Source organism: Pan troglodytes, chromosome 8 (assembly GCF_028858775.2).
Source record: "Pan troglodytes isolate AG18354 chromosome 8, NHGRI_mPanTro3-v2.0_pri, whole genome shotgun sequence".
NCBI classification, from domain to species: domain Eukaryota; kingdom Metazoa; phylum Chordata; class Mammalia; order Primates; family Hominidae; genus Pan; species Pan troglodytes.
The window spans coordinates 81,353,508-81,368,483 of NC_072406.2; the positions used below are offsets into that span (position 1 = coordinate 81,353,508).

The 14,976-nt window shown below is 38.8% G+C and overlaps 1 protein-coding gene across 9 annotated transcripts in view; it reads left to right on the top strand.

Annotated features, from left to right (window-relative positions):
* Window positions 1–14,976, top strand: part of VPS26A (VPS26, retromer complex component A) — a 49,184-nt gene that overhangs the window by 20,249 nt on the left and 13,959 nt on the right. For 8 of the 9 annotated variants that reach the window (XM_063780399.1, XM_063780402.1, XM_063780400.1 and 5 more), the window contains 3 exon segments: window positions 12,190–12,265; window positions 13,380–13,536; window positions 14,415–14,579. In XM_063780399.1, the coding sequence (XP_063636469.1) occupies window positions 12,190–12,265; window positions 13,380–13,536; window positions 14,415–14,579 (398 nt within the window). 9 annotated transcript variants of the gene reach the window in all.

Genomic DNA, 14,976 nt, shown 5'->3' on the forward strand with positions numbered 1-14,976 from the left:
GCTATTTCCTTTAGTTATTGTTCAAGAACCCTGGGTTTTGAGTCTTTATCACCCAGATTGCTTTCTTTTAGTTTTCAAATTAAATTTAATTTTTTTGAGACAGGGTCTTGCTGTGTCACCCAGGCTGGAGTGTAGTGACGTGATCATGGCTCATTGTAGCCTTGACCTCTCAAGCTCAGGCGATCCTCTCACCTCAGCCTCCCAAGTAGCTCAGACAACAGGCACACACCACCATGCTCAGCTAATATTTTACTATTTTTGTAGAGTTGGGGTCTCCCCATGTTTCCCAGGCTAATCTCAAACTTCTGGGCTCAAGTGATCCTCCTGCCTCTGCCTTCCAAAGTGCTGGAATGACAGGTGTGAGGCACTGTGTCCAGCCTCAGATTCTTACATAACTATATAGAAAACTGGTTTGCATTATCTGTATCTAGCAGTTCCACTCCTAGATACATACTCAAGAGCTCTTTTAAGAGCAATTCTAGATTTTCAGAAAAATTGAGCAGAAAGTAGAGTTCTATGTACTCCCTTCTTCCTCACCCCAGCCCCACATGGATTCACTGTTACTAATCTTGCATTAGAGTGATACATTTGTTAAAATTGTTGAACCATTATTACCACATTATTATTAACTAAAGTCCATAGTTTACATTAGGGTTTACTCTGTTGTACATTTTCTGGGTTTGATAAATGCATAATGTTATGTATCCATCATTGTGATATCATATAGAATAGTTTAACCACCCTAAAAATTCCCTGTGTTTCATTCACCTAGTCATGCTGCTCTGGCACCTGCGCTACCACCACCATCCACACAGTCTTCGGCAACTACTCATCTTTTTACTGTCTATGATTTTGTCTTTTCTAGAATGTCATGTAGTTGGAATCATATAGAATGTAGCCTTTTTAGATTGGTTTATTTCATTTAGCAATATTCTTTTAAGGTTTCTCCATATATCTTTGTGACTTGATTGCTCATTTATTTTTAGTGCCAAATCATATTCCATTGTATGGATGTACCAAAGTTTGTTTATCCGTTTACCTACTATCTTGGTTGGTTCCAAGTTTTGCTCATTTTTCTATCTAGTTGACTCTTTTTCTCTTATTGATGTGTAGGATTTTTTGTATGTTCTTGATAAAGGTGTTTTATATATCTAGATATGGAGTCCTTTGTCTATGTATGTATCATAAATATCTTCTCCTAATTTCTGGCTTGACTTTGTAGTCTCTTAATGGTGTCTTATGATAAACAGTTCTTAATTTTAATACACTAGATACTTAATGTTTCCTTTTTGTTTATGCTTTTCATATCTAGTTTAAAAAATCTTTGCCTACCCCTTGGGCACAAAGATATTCTCCTGTTTTTTTTCCTCCTATAAATGTTATTTAATTTAATTAATTAATTTATTTATTTTTGAGACAGAGTTTCGCTCTTGTTGCCCAGGCTGGAGTGCAGTGGCGCCATCTTGGCTCACTGCAACCTCCGCGTCCCGGGTTCAAGCTTTTCTCCTGCCTCAGCCTCCTGAGTAGCTGGGATTACAGGCACCCACGACCACACCTGGCTAATTTTTATATTTTTAGTAGAAACCGGGTTTCACCATATTGGCCAGGCTGGTCACGAACTCATGACCTCAGGTGATCCACACACCTTGGCTTCCCAAAGTGCAGGGATTACAGGTGTGAGCCACCACACCCGGCCTAAATTTTATTTTTATACTTCACATTTAGATCCTTGTTTTGCTTGGAATTGGTTTTCAGTTTGTCTGTGGTGGTGACATAGGAGTCAAGTTTATTTTTCTTCTTCTGTATGGATACTAATGAACCCAGGATGTATACTGAAAAAGCCATCCTTTTCCACTGCACTGTCATACCACCTTTGTCATAAATCAGTCTGTGGTGTGACACAGGAGTCAAATGTATTTTTCTTCTGTATGGATAGCTAATGAACCCAGGATGTATATTGAAGAAGCCATCCTTTCTCCTGCTGCACTGTAATATACCACCTTTGTCATAAATCAGAGGTTGTGTGAACCTGTTCAGAATTTTATTCTGTTCTGTTGGCCTATTTGTGGCATGTACTTTTTTCTTTTCTTTTTTTTTTTTTTAAATAGCCTAATTGAGTTATAATTCACATGCCATAAAATTCACCTATTAGAGTATATAGTGATTTTTACTATATTTGCAGAGTTGAGCCACCATTATCAAAATGTAATTCTAGAACATTTTCACCACCCCAAAAAGAAATCCCATATTATTAGCAGTCACTACATGAGAACCACTAATTTACAAATCTTCTTTCTTTCTTGCTGAATTTATTGATTGTGGACATTTCATATAAATGGTATATACTGTGTGGCCTTTTGTGTCTGGCTCCTTTTACCTAGCATAATGTTTTCAAGGTTCATCGTGTTGTAGTATGTACCCATACTTCATTCCTTTTTATTTTTATTCAATCACTTATTCATTCATTCATTCATTCGAGATGGAGTCTCACTCTGTCACCCACGCTGGAGTACAGTGGTGTGATACGGGCTCACTGCAACCTCTGCCTCCTGGGTTCAAGCAATTCTCTTGCCTCAGCCTTCCGAGTAGCTGGGATTACAGGTGCCTGCCACCACGCCCAGCTAAGTTTTGTATTTTTAGTACAGACGGGGTTTCACCATGTTGGCCAGGCTGGTCTCAAACTTCTGACCTTATGATCTGCCCGCCTCGGCTTCCCAAAGTGCTGGAATTACAGGCGTGAGCCACCGTGCCTGGTCAACACTTAATTCTTTTTTAAAAAAATTGTGGTCAAATATATATTACATAAAATTTGCCATTTTAACAGTTTTAAAGTATATAATTCAGTGGAATTAATTCCATTGATAATGTTTTGCAAGCATAGCTACTATATTTCCAAAATTTTTTCATCACCTCAAATAGAAACTTTGTACCCATTAAGCGGTAACTCCCCATCTTCCAGCCCCTGGTAACCTCTAATCTACTGTCCGTTTCTATGAATTTGCCTATTTTAGATATTTTGTATAAGTGGTCATATAATATTTGTCGTTTTGTGCCTGACTTATTTCATTTAGCATGTTTTCAGGGTTCATCCATGTTATTGCATGTATGAGAACATCATTCTTCTTTTGTTTGTTTTTGGTGCCAGATAATATTCTAATATATCCGTGTGGTATAAGGATATACCACATTTTGTTTATTCATCAGTTGAGGACATTTGGGTTGGTACTATTTGACCATTATGAATAATACTGCTGTGAACATTCATGTACAGGTTTTTGTGTGAACATATGTTTTAACTTCTGTTGGATCTTAGCAGTAGAATTGCTGGGTCATATGTTAACTTCCTGGTTAATTTTTAGAAGAACCGCCAAATTTTTCCAAAGCAGCTGCACCCTTTCAGATTGCCTCCAGCAATATATAAGGGTTTTGGTTTTTCCATGTTCTTGGCAACACTTACTAATGTGTCTATTTTTTATTATAGTTATTTTAGTGGGTATAAAGTGGTATCTCATTTTGATTTTCAGTTCCCCAATGAGTAATAATATTGAACATCTTTTCATGTGCTTATTGCCATATGTCTGTTTTTCTTGCAGAAAACTCTATTCAAAATTTGACTATTTTTTTAATTGGGTTATTTTTCTTTTTATGGTTGAGTTGTAAGAGTTCTTTATATATTCTGGTTACAAGTCCAGATATGTGTTTTGCAAATATTTTCTCCCATTCTGAGTTATCTTTTCACTTTCTTGGTGTCTTTTGCAGTGCAAAAGTTTTACATTTTGATGAAGTCCAATTTATCAATTTTTTTTTCTTTTGTTGCTTGTGCTTTTGGCATTATTTCTGAGAAATCATTGCCTAATCCAAAGGTCATGAAGATTTGCACCCATGTTTTCTTCTAAGAGTTTTTTAATTGTAGCTTTTACATGTAGGTGTTTTATCCAAATGAGTTAATATTTGTGATGGCGTGAGGCAGCAGTCCAACTTTATTCTTTTGCATGTCAATATCCAGTTGTTTCAGCACTATTTGCTGAAAAGAATATTCCTTCCCCATTGAATTGTTTTGGCACCTCTGTGGCATTTTATTTTTTATTTTTTGACAGAGTCCTGCTCTGTCGCCAGGCTGGAGTGCAGTGGCACAATCTCGGCTCACTGCAGCCTCCACCTTCTGGGCTCAAGTGATCCTCCCACCTCACCTTCCTGAGTAGCTTGGACCACAGGCATGTGCCACCATGCCCACCTAATTTTTATATTTTTTTGTAGAGACAGGATTTCGCCATTGTGCCCCAGCTGATCTCGAACTACTGGACTCGAGATTAGCATGCCTCGGCCTCCCACAGTGCTGGGATTACAGGCATGAGCCACCGTGCCCAGCCCCTGTATTGTGTTTTCATATGAAAACTTTGTCAAACTCTTTAGGTATTGCTGAGAATTTTTTTTTATAAATATGAAATAGCTACTGTCACAACAGGCAGAGAATAAAAGAACCTCTTATTGTATCTATTTAAGGTAAAGAGATATTTAGTAATTAAGATAGTTGGTAATTATTTCAAAGTGAGATATTATTTTAGAAGTCAATTTTCACTGTTCTCTACTTTCATTTGTAAGACAGTTTTATTTCTTTTTTAGAAATTGAATCTGTGGCAAGTAAAATGGCTTGAGGTGGTACTACTATTGACAAGCCACTTAGAGTGAACTCTGGATCTATTCCCTGTTGCAAAAGTCAACACAGGGGTTGACTTTTGTTTAGTCCAAGATTATAGTAGTTTATAGTTTAGTTCTTTAAGCAAGGAATATTTTTGTGGCATCTTTCATCAATATGCATATGGACTATGACAGCAGTTGCAAACTAATCTTGGATTTCCACTGGCAGCAGTTGGAAACTAATTTTGGATAATCACAATATCCAGCAACAATAATATACAGATAATCTGGTGTCTGATTTAAAATGAGTGTATACATGGTGTGTGGTACATTGATAGTATATGTTTGTCTTAAACAGTGTAGAATAATATAACTCCTTAAATAAATTCTGAAGATAGCATTATTCGAGACATCTCTAGAATATTGTATACTGAGGCATGAGCTTTGAGACTCATTTGTTGGAGCAGAGAGGTTTTTTTTTTTTTTTTTTTTTGAGACGGAGTCTCACTCTGTCGCCTACACTGGAGTGCAGTGGCACGATCTCAGCTCACTGCAAGCTCTGCCTCCCAGGTTCACTCCATTCTCCTGCCTCAGCCTCCCGAGTAGCTGGGACTACAGGTGCCCGCCACCACGCCCAGCTAATTGTTTTGTATTTTTAGTAGAGATGGGGTTTCACCGTGTTAGCCAGGATGGTCTCCATCTCCTGACCTCTTGATCTGCCCGCTTCAGCCTCCCAAAGTGCTGGGATTACCGGTGTGAGCCACCGCGCCCAGCCAAGAGTATGTTTTGTATGTAGATCTGTTTTTTTTTACGTTCAGTTTAAACCTATATAGTCTCAAGTATCTGCACACAAATTATTCATTAATAGCAAAGGGGAGAATAATAACTTTAAATTAGAGAAACTTGGTAGATTAACCAAGTGACCAAAATTAACATCATCAGTATTGGGACAAACTGGCATCGTATGCTTCCTAATATGATGCATTGAAATAGATACAACTACACTTTTGTGGTCTTTTTTCCAAAAGTGTGTAAGCTGAGTCTAACTGTGATGAAACATCAGACACACCAAATTGAGGTACAGTCTATAAACTGTCCTGTATTTTTAAATAAGTCAGGGTCAAGAAAGACGATGATTGAGGAATGTTCTAGATTAAAAAGGATACTAAAGAGATGTAATCCTGGACTGGAGAGGAAAAGACTATAAAGTACACTATTGGAACACATTTTAAATTTTTTTTTTTAAGACAGTGTCTCCTGTCGCCCAGCATGGAGTGCAGTGGTGTGATAATGGCTCACTGTAGCCACAAACTACTGAGCTCAAGTGATCCTCACACCTCAGCCTCCCAAAGTGCCAGGAGTACAGGTCTGAGCCACTGTGCCTGTCCCTATTGGAACAATTGATAGAATTTGAATATAGACCATGGAATGTTAACTTCCTTGGTTTTTTTTTTTTTTTTTTTGAGATGGAGTCTTCGTCTGTCACCCAGGCTGGAGTGCAGTGGCATGATCTCAGCTCACTGCAGCCTCTGCCTCCCAGGTTGAAGTGATTCTCTAGCCTCAGCTTCCTGAGTAGCTGGAACAGGCGCGTGCCATCACGCCCTACTAATTTTTGTATTTTTAGTAGAAATAGGGTTTCACCATGTGGGCCAGGCTGGTCTCTAACTCCTGACCTCAAGTGATCCACCTGCCTTGGCCTCCCAAAGTGCTGGGATTACAGGCGTGAGCTACTGCACCTGGCCCTCATTTATTTTATTTTATTTTTATTTATTTTTTATTTGAGACTGAGTCTTACTCTGTCATCCAGGCTGGAGTGCAGTGGCTCTCTGCAAACTGTGCCTCCCGGGTTCTAGTGATACTCCCACCTCAGCCTCCCAATTTGCTGGGACTAGAGGCATGCACCATCACACCTGGCTAATTTTTGTATTTTTTTGTAGAAAACGGGGTTTCACCATGTTGGTCAGGCTGGTCTCGAGCTCCTGACCTGAAGTGGTCCGCTCACCTCAGCCTCCCAAAGTGCTGGGATTACAGGCGTGGGCCACCGCGCCCGGCCCAACTTTCCTGATTTTGATAATTGCACTGTGATTATGTAAGAGAATGCGAATTTTCTTTTCTTTTCTTTTCTTTTTTGAGATGGAGTCTTGCTCTGTCCCTCAGGCTGGAGTGCAGTAGCACGATCTCGGCTCACTGCAAGCTCCACCTCCTGGGTTTCACACCATTCTCCTGCCTCGGCCTCCTGAGTAGCTGGGACTACAGGCGCCTGCCACCACACCCGGCTAATTTTTTGTATTTTTAGTAGAGACGGGGTTTCACCATGTTACCCAGGATGGTCTAGATCTCCAGACCTCATGATCTGCCTGCCCTGGCCTCCCAAAGTGCTGGGATTACAGGCGTGAGCCACCGCGCCCGGCAGAGAATGTCTGTTTTCTTAGGAAATACATATGAAATGTTTAGGGGTAATGGAGCATCATGTCTCCAACTTACTCTTTGTTGTGGAAAAAAGTATATATATGCATGCCCATATATATGTAGAGAGATGATGATAAAGCAGATGGGGCAGAATATAAAACTTGTGCTGAATCTGGGTAAAGGTTATGTGAGATTTCCTTGTGCTATTCTTGCAAGTTTTTTGCAAGTTTTTGAATTATAATAAGTTAGAAAAGTATAACTGAATTGGTATTAAGACTCTTGACATAGGTTGGGTGTGGTGGCACACACCTGTAATCCCAGCACTTTGGGAGGCCGAGGCGGGCAGATGAAGAGGTCAGGAGATCGAGACCATTCTGGCTAACATGGTGAAACCCCGTCTCTACTAAAAATACAAAAAATTATCCGGGCGTGGTGGCGGGCACTTGTAGTCCCAGCTACTCGGGAGGCTGAGTCAGGAGAACGGTGTGAACCCGGGAGGCAGAGCTTGCAGTGAGCTGAGATCAGGCCACTGCACTCCAGCCTGGGCAACAGAGTGAGACTCCATCTCAAAAAAACAAACAAACAAACAAACAAAAAAACCACACACACAAAATTAGCCGGGTGTGGTGGCAGTTGCCTGTAATCCCAGCTACTCAGGAGGCTGAGGCAGGAGAATCACTTGAACTGGGGAGGCAGAGGTTGCAGTGAGCCGAGACCACACCAATGCATTCCAGCCTGGGCTACAGGGCGAGACTCCGTCTCAAAAAAAAAAAAAAAAAATTCTTGACCCAGCTCACCAGCATAGTTAGTTTACTTTTCTGTGCTTCCTTGCAGAATAGCTTTTAAACCAAAATGCTTAATTATGCCTTCAAATTCTGGGATTCTTCAGATTGCAGAAGAGCCTACAATAAGGCTTAAAAGCAACTGTGTTTTAACATCAGTGGGAGATCAAGGAAAATTTCAGAGTTTGCAGTTCAGTGGGAAGACTGAAAAACTGCATTTCTACTTTAATAGTGTGGTTTCATGATGGTTTTTGAAGAACTGTAAGTTTTAAAAATATCAGACAAAGCCATGTTCAAATAAAATCATTCTTAAAAACTGCTGCCATATAGGTATTTTCAAAAATATAATTTTTTCCTATATGCTTTGTTGGTACAGATTAGAGAATAGTTCAAATTACTGCTTGGCTTTTGAAATAGCTGGGATTATGCTTGTTTTATTATTTGTGGTTCAAATATAAAATTTTTAATGTTAAGCCTGTTTAAGTACTACTTTTCTTTCTTAAATATTTTTCTGACTTTAATAGTATTTTTTGCCTTTTTTTTTAAAGAGGCCTGGGCAACATAGTAAGACCCTGTATAAAAAAAATTAGCCAGGCATGGTGGCATGTGCCTGTAGTTTCAGCTATTTGGGAGGCTGAGGTGGGAGAATCACTTGAGCCTGGCAGATTGAGGCTGCAGTGAGTCATGATGGTGCCACTGCGCTCCAGCCTGGGTGACACAGCAAGACCCTGTCTACAAAAAACAAAAGAAAACAAAAACTTAAAAACCAGAGAAGGAAACAATTACCCATAATCAATAATCATTCATTTCAGAAGTAACTGCTGTTAAGAGTATTTTCTTTCTGTAGTTTCAAAAAATATAATCGGCATATACTTGTATACAATTTAACCATGCTTTATTCACGTAACACATCATGCACATCTACCCACATCATTAAAAATTCTTTATCATTATTGTTTTTAAACTTTTAATAATATTCTATCATATGGTGTATCACAATTTACTTTTTTCTGAGTTATTTTGAAGGCAAGTAACTAACTTATATTGGTTATAAGATAGGGAAGATACAGAAGATGAATATTTTAATCTATGCAGTTTACAAACAGAAGTAATTGGACCTCTTTTTCTTGTTCCTTGATTTCTGTTATCTTTTGAGAAACATTATTTGTAAGAAAAGCTTTTAAAAGTTACATTACCAGCATTTGTTATAGTAAAAAATAAACGGCGGGGCACAGTGGCTCATGCCTGTAATCCCAGCACTTTGGGAGGCCGAGGCGGGTGGATCATGAGGTCAGGAGATCAAGACCATCCTGGCTAACATGGTGAAACCCCGTCCGTACTAAAAATACAAAAAAATTAGCCGGGCATGGTGGCGGGCGCTTGTAGTCCCAGCCACCCAGGAGGCCGAGGCAGGAGAATGGCATGAACCTGGAAGGCAGAGCTTGCAGTGAGCCAAGATCATGCCACTGCACTCCAGCCTGGGCGACAGAGCGAGGCTCTGTCTCAAAAAAAAAAAAAAAAAAAAAAAGAAACCTGGAAGTATGCTTTTTTGTATGAAAAAGGATCCTACCTAATTCTTAAATGTTAAGTTTTTTTTTTTTTTTTTTTTTTTTGGGTCGGCGGGTACAGGGGGAGATAGAGTCTTGCTCTGTTGCCCAGGCTGGAGTGCAGTGGTTCACTGCAACCTTCGCCTCCCAGGTTCAAGTGATTCTCTTGCCTTAGCCTCCCAAGTAGCTGGGATTACAGGCATGTGCCACCACGTCCAGCTAATTTTTGTATTTTTAGTAGAGACGAGTTTTCACCATGTTGGCCAGGCTGGTCTGGAACTCCTTATCTCAAGTGATCCACTGTCCTCGGCCTCCCAAAGTGCTAAGATTACAGGCATGAGCCACTGTGCCCTGCCTTTTTTTTGTTTGAGACAAGGTCTTGCCCTGTTGTCCAGGCTGGAGTGCAGTGGTGTAATCTTAGCTCATTGCACCTTCGACCTCCTAGGATCAAGGGCTCCTCCTGCCACAGTCTCCCTAGTAGCTGGGACTACAGGCACACACGCCCCAATACCCAGCTAATTTTTTTTTTTTTTTATTAGAGACGGAGTCTTGCTATATTGTCCAAGCTCGTCTTGAACTCCTGACCTTAATTAAGCAGTCTTCCTGCCTCTGCCTCCCAAAGTGCTGAAATTATAGGCATGAGCCACCACGCCTAGCTTGGAATTTTATTTCTAACATACATAGTTCACAGATATCTTTCTCAAATTAAAAAGTTATAAATTTGGCTGGGTATGGTCACTTGAGGCAGGAGGATTGCTTGAGGCCAGGTGTTCGAGACCAGCCTGGGCAATATATTGAGACTCCACCTGATTCTCTGCTTTCTCTTTCCTTTTTCTGATTTCTCTGTTCTTTGAGGGTAAGATGATATTCTCAGACTACATACATCTTTCAATAGTAGCCAGCACAGGGCTGGATACATTCAGTGAACAAGTGAATAAATGAATATACAAAATACAATCAGAATCTTAGAGAAGGGGAACCCGGTAGGACTGTAAACACATGCAGAGAAACACCCATCATAGGAGCAGGCTGGCTTCAAGTCTAGACCCTGGTCATCTCACAGTGAACTAATGGTACTTGAACGGAGTCCTGACTCCCATGCCAAGCAATGTGAAGTTGTATCCTTGACTGTCTCAGGTAATACTTAGAGAAGAAGAGTGTTATCAAGAAAGACAATTGAGAAACAACCTATATGACCATACAGGGGATTCAGCAGGTAAATGGTGGTGTAGCCAAACAATAGAATTCTTTGTAGATCTGGCTGGGCGTGATGACTCATGCCTGTAATCCCAGCACTTTGGGAGGCCGAGGTGGGTGGATCACCTGAGGTCAGGAGTTTTAGACCAGCCTGAGCAACATAATGAAACCCCATCTCCACCAAAAATACAAAATTAGCTGGGCTTGGTGGCACATGCCTGTAATCCCAGCTACTTGGGAGGCTGAGGCAGGAGAATTGCTTGAACTTGGGAGATGGAGGTTGAAGTGAGCCAAGATCTTGCCACTGCACTCTAGCCTGGGCAACAAGAGCGAAACTCTGTCTAAAACAAAAAAAAGGAATTCTATATAGATCTTAAAGATGAGTTTGTGGCCAGTACAGTGGCTCATGCCTGTAAGCCCAGCACTTTGGGAGTCCAATGTGGCAGAACTGCTTGAGGCCAGGAGTTTGAGACCAGCTTGGGCAATATAGTGAGACCTCATTTCTACAAAAAAAGTTTTTTTAATTAGCTTGGCGTAGTTATGCATTCCTATAGTCCCAGCTATTTGGAGGCTGAGGCAGGAGGATCACTTAACCCTAGGGGTTCAAAGCTGTAGTGAGCAATAATCATGCACTGTACTCCAGCCTGGTGACAGAGTGAGACTCTGTCTCTTAAAATATGTGTGTGTGTGTGTGCGCGCGCACGTGCGTGCACATATATATATATATTTTTAAGATTTCCACTTGGCAGATATATGAGTTTAGGGATTTTGAGATTATATACTTTACTCCAAAAGTATGTAAGATAATGGCCAGGTGCAGTAGCTCATGCCTTTACTTCTAGCACTTTGGGAGGCTGAGGAAGGAGGCTCATTTGAGCCCAAGAGGTTGAGGCTGCAGTAAGCTATGATTGTGCCACTGCACTCCAGCCTAAGCAACAGAGTCCTTTCTGGAAAAAAAAAAAGTATGTAAGATAAATCATACTTGAATTTAAATCTTTAGGCATTCTGTTTTTATGGTGGGTAGCAGACTTAGGACAAAAGGCACTGCTTTTAAGGTTAGGAATTATAATAATATATTGGTTACAGAAAACTGAAAGTGATACCTCAATTACAATAAGTATGAAGCTATGATTTGACCGACAAATTTCTGAGCATTGTCCATAATATAGTCCTAGTTGTGTGGATGTTAGTCTTGCTTGATTTAAATGTCCTGGAATTGCATCTGTTTTTAGGTCAGTTCTTGAAATTAGTAATTACCTCACATTAAAATGCTTTTATTAGTCATAGAATTAACTGTTTGACCAGAAAACAAATATGGATAGTTGAAGGCTGTTCCTTTCTTTGAGTCTTTTTATAGTTCTCCACCTATTAAGGATTCCTTCTTAACAAAGCAGACTTTATGTTGATGTAAATAAGAGGTTCACCCATGATTGTGTATAACTAAATTACACCTTCTCTGGTGCTATAACATCATCCTGATTTAGGTACGTGGTGGTGTCTCAAACTTCATAAATGAATACCTGAAATATTTATATATTGCATTCATCTGAAAGGAAGCTACTAGTAGGCCCACTCATAGGATTGTTAACATCTCTTATAATTTCATGTTTTGGCAGGTAAACCTAGCCTTTAAGCAACCTGGAAAGAGGCTAGAACACCAAGGAATTAGAATTGAATTTGTAGGTCAAATTGGTGAGTTTTAAAATAGTATTATTTCTTTTTCTTTGATAACTGAATTTGAAGAGGGTTGGATTTTGCACCAAAATAATTGAATTAGAGCTTAGCTTTGTAGAAGGAAGGAATTGATTTTGCATAATAAAAGAGAGGATTTACTTTATAACTATATTAAATTGTGTTTCTTTGACTTGTATGAAATGATATTTGATATATCATTTCATGATATATATGAAACTACCAGCCTTGAAAACTAATTCAAGTAAATTAGTTGACCTACTGAAATTTTCATCTGCCTACATTTTTCACCATCCTTCTTATAATTAGCAGCCTCACCTTCATTCTTCATTTTCTAATTACCCATGCCATTTGTCTTCCTGATCTAGTGTGTGCCTGTAGCCAGACTCACTTGTGTCAACACACAATTCCATGTGAGAAGGAAAGGTGTAGTTTCTTCTTGACTTAGATCAACTTATGTACATTTCCATACATGATTCCAGATGAATGCTTGATTTAGTAGGGAGTTAAACTATATAAATCTTTGTATACTGAAGATTCAGAAAAGAAAATATGTCTTTATAATACTGTCTACATAACTAGGCTTAAAATCTAGCTTTCTAAGTTTCAGTGTACATTTTTAAAGTATCAGAATTGGAATGGGTAGATATTTATATATCTGTTCTGACTGAGAGTGTACTTACATGTCTATTCTGACTGAGAGGCAAGTTGTAGTAATTGATAGTTGGTTTTAGTCTTTTTGTGTTTTGTAATTTTATGAAGGTAATATATTTGCCTAACTAAAGCAAAATAGAATTTTTGCCGTGTCTAGGGGAAGTTCAAATAATTGCTGGTAATGTGTCAAATGGCTTCATATTGGGAGAGCCCCAACTACATCAAAGGAATGAACTCATTTTTAATAGAAATTTTCATTGTGCTATGCCACTTGAAATCTTTTATGCCTACATGAAGTATAATTATAAAAAGGATAATGGAATTCAGAGCATAGGTCTAGTTTATTAGAGACAAATTCAATAATTCTTTTGGTAAAAATCGTTTGTGTTTGAAGTAGATGTTTGGGTTTTATTGAAAGGCTATTAAATAATTGGTCTTTTTGCCTTTTAAAATTTCTTAGAACTTTTCAATGACAAGAGTAATACTCATGAATTTGTAAACCTAGTGAAAGAACTAGCCTTACCTGGAGAACTGACTCAGAGCAGAAGTTATGATTTTGAATTTATGCAAGTTGAAAAGCCATATGAATCTTACATCGGTGCCAATGTCCGCTTGAGGTATGAATGTGTATTATAAACTGTAAACAGAATCAAAACCAGAAAGTAATGACTACTGTTGATATCTTATTTGAACCTCTAATTATAATTCTATATTGGAAGATTTAAGATTTTTAAAAATTCTGTTACATACTTTGGCTAATGCTGATTTGAGGTAATAGAGCGTTCTAACATTATAGAGTTAGACAACATTGTTATGAGACATTTCAGTTATACACTTCCCTGGTATGAATTGTCCCTTACGTACTTCATTTGTCATGTGAACTGAATTACCTTCTAAATCCACTAGTTTCCCAGAAAATCTCATTTAGTATATGGTTCAGAAGTAATCTGGAGTACCAGAGAGGCTCTGATACATCTAAAATGACACAAATAGTGGATGGCAGAAAAGGAGTATGAACCTAGTTTTCTAAACTCTCAATTCAGTGTCCTTTCCCTTCACTAAGTCTGTATGCAGGAAGCCAGGGATGCCTCAGAGTCCAGGGCATTTGAGGATATTAATCTGAATGCATCAGGTCCGAGATCTTGCTTTCTGTGTTTAACTTGGCATTATCTATCTGGAACTGGGTTTGACAACCCAAATTTCAAATAGCAGTTCCTTAAAGAAGTGATCTGGAGAGGTTTCTTCAAGTAGGCTTGATGACAGCCCTCCAAACTCATCTGTAAAGTATTTACACTATTCTTAAAATTGAACTTTGTATTTTTTTTCATGTTGGGGGCATTAAAGAAAATTGGAACTCCTTCGTGAAGTAATGAAGTAAGTTGATCCCAAAGGAGTAGCAAGAAGGAGAAGCCTGAGTTGCAGTTAATGTTTGCTGATTTAAAACATGAAAATTTATCACAGGTGATTTAACTCATCCTCTCTTTTAACTTTGTAGGTATTTTCTTAAAGTGACAATAGTGAGAAGACTGACAGATTTGGTAAAAGAGTATGATCTTATTGTTCACCAGCTTGCCACCTATCCTGATGTTAACAACTCTATTAAGATGGAAGTGGGCATTGAAGATTGTCTACATATAGAATTTGAATATAATAAATCAAAGTAAGTATCATTCACAGATAAGTTGTTCAGAGAAAATTCAAAAATTAACTTTTCAGGTGTTTGTCAGTTGGTCAAAGTAAGGATAGAATTGACATTAATCTGATGTTAACAAATCAACAGGATCTCTGAACTAAAAGAAATTTTAGGAGTTTGGTCTGGTTTCCACCCAGTAAAGGTGTCTTTTATGTTCTATTCCTGATAAATCTCTGCTTGGCCACTTTGTGTAGAGGATGTCACCATCTCAGAAGGCAGCCAGTCCTTCTGAGGATACAATTTATCTTACTGGCTTGATATTACCTCATCCTAGCCATCTCTTTTCACATATTTTCACCTTTACCACTTAATCACTGTTAATGTCTCCTTGTATATCATTCCTTGGGGGGAGGGGGAAGGTATA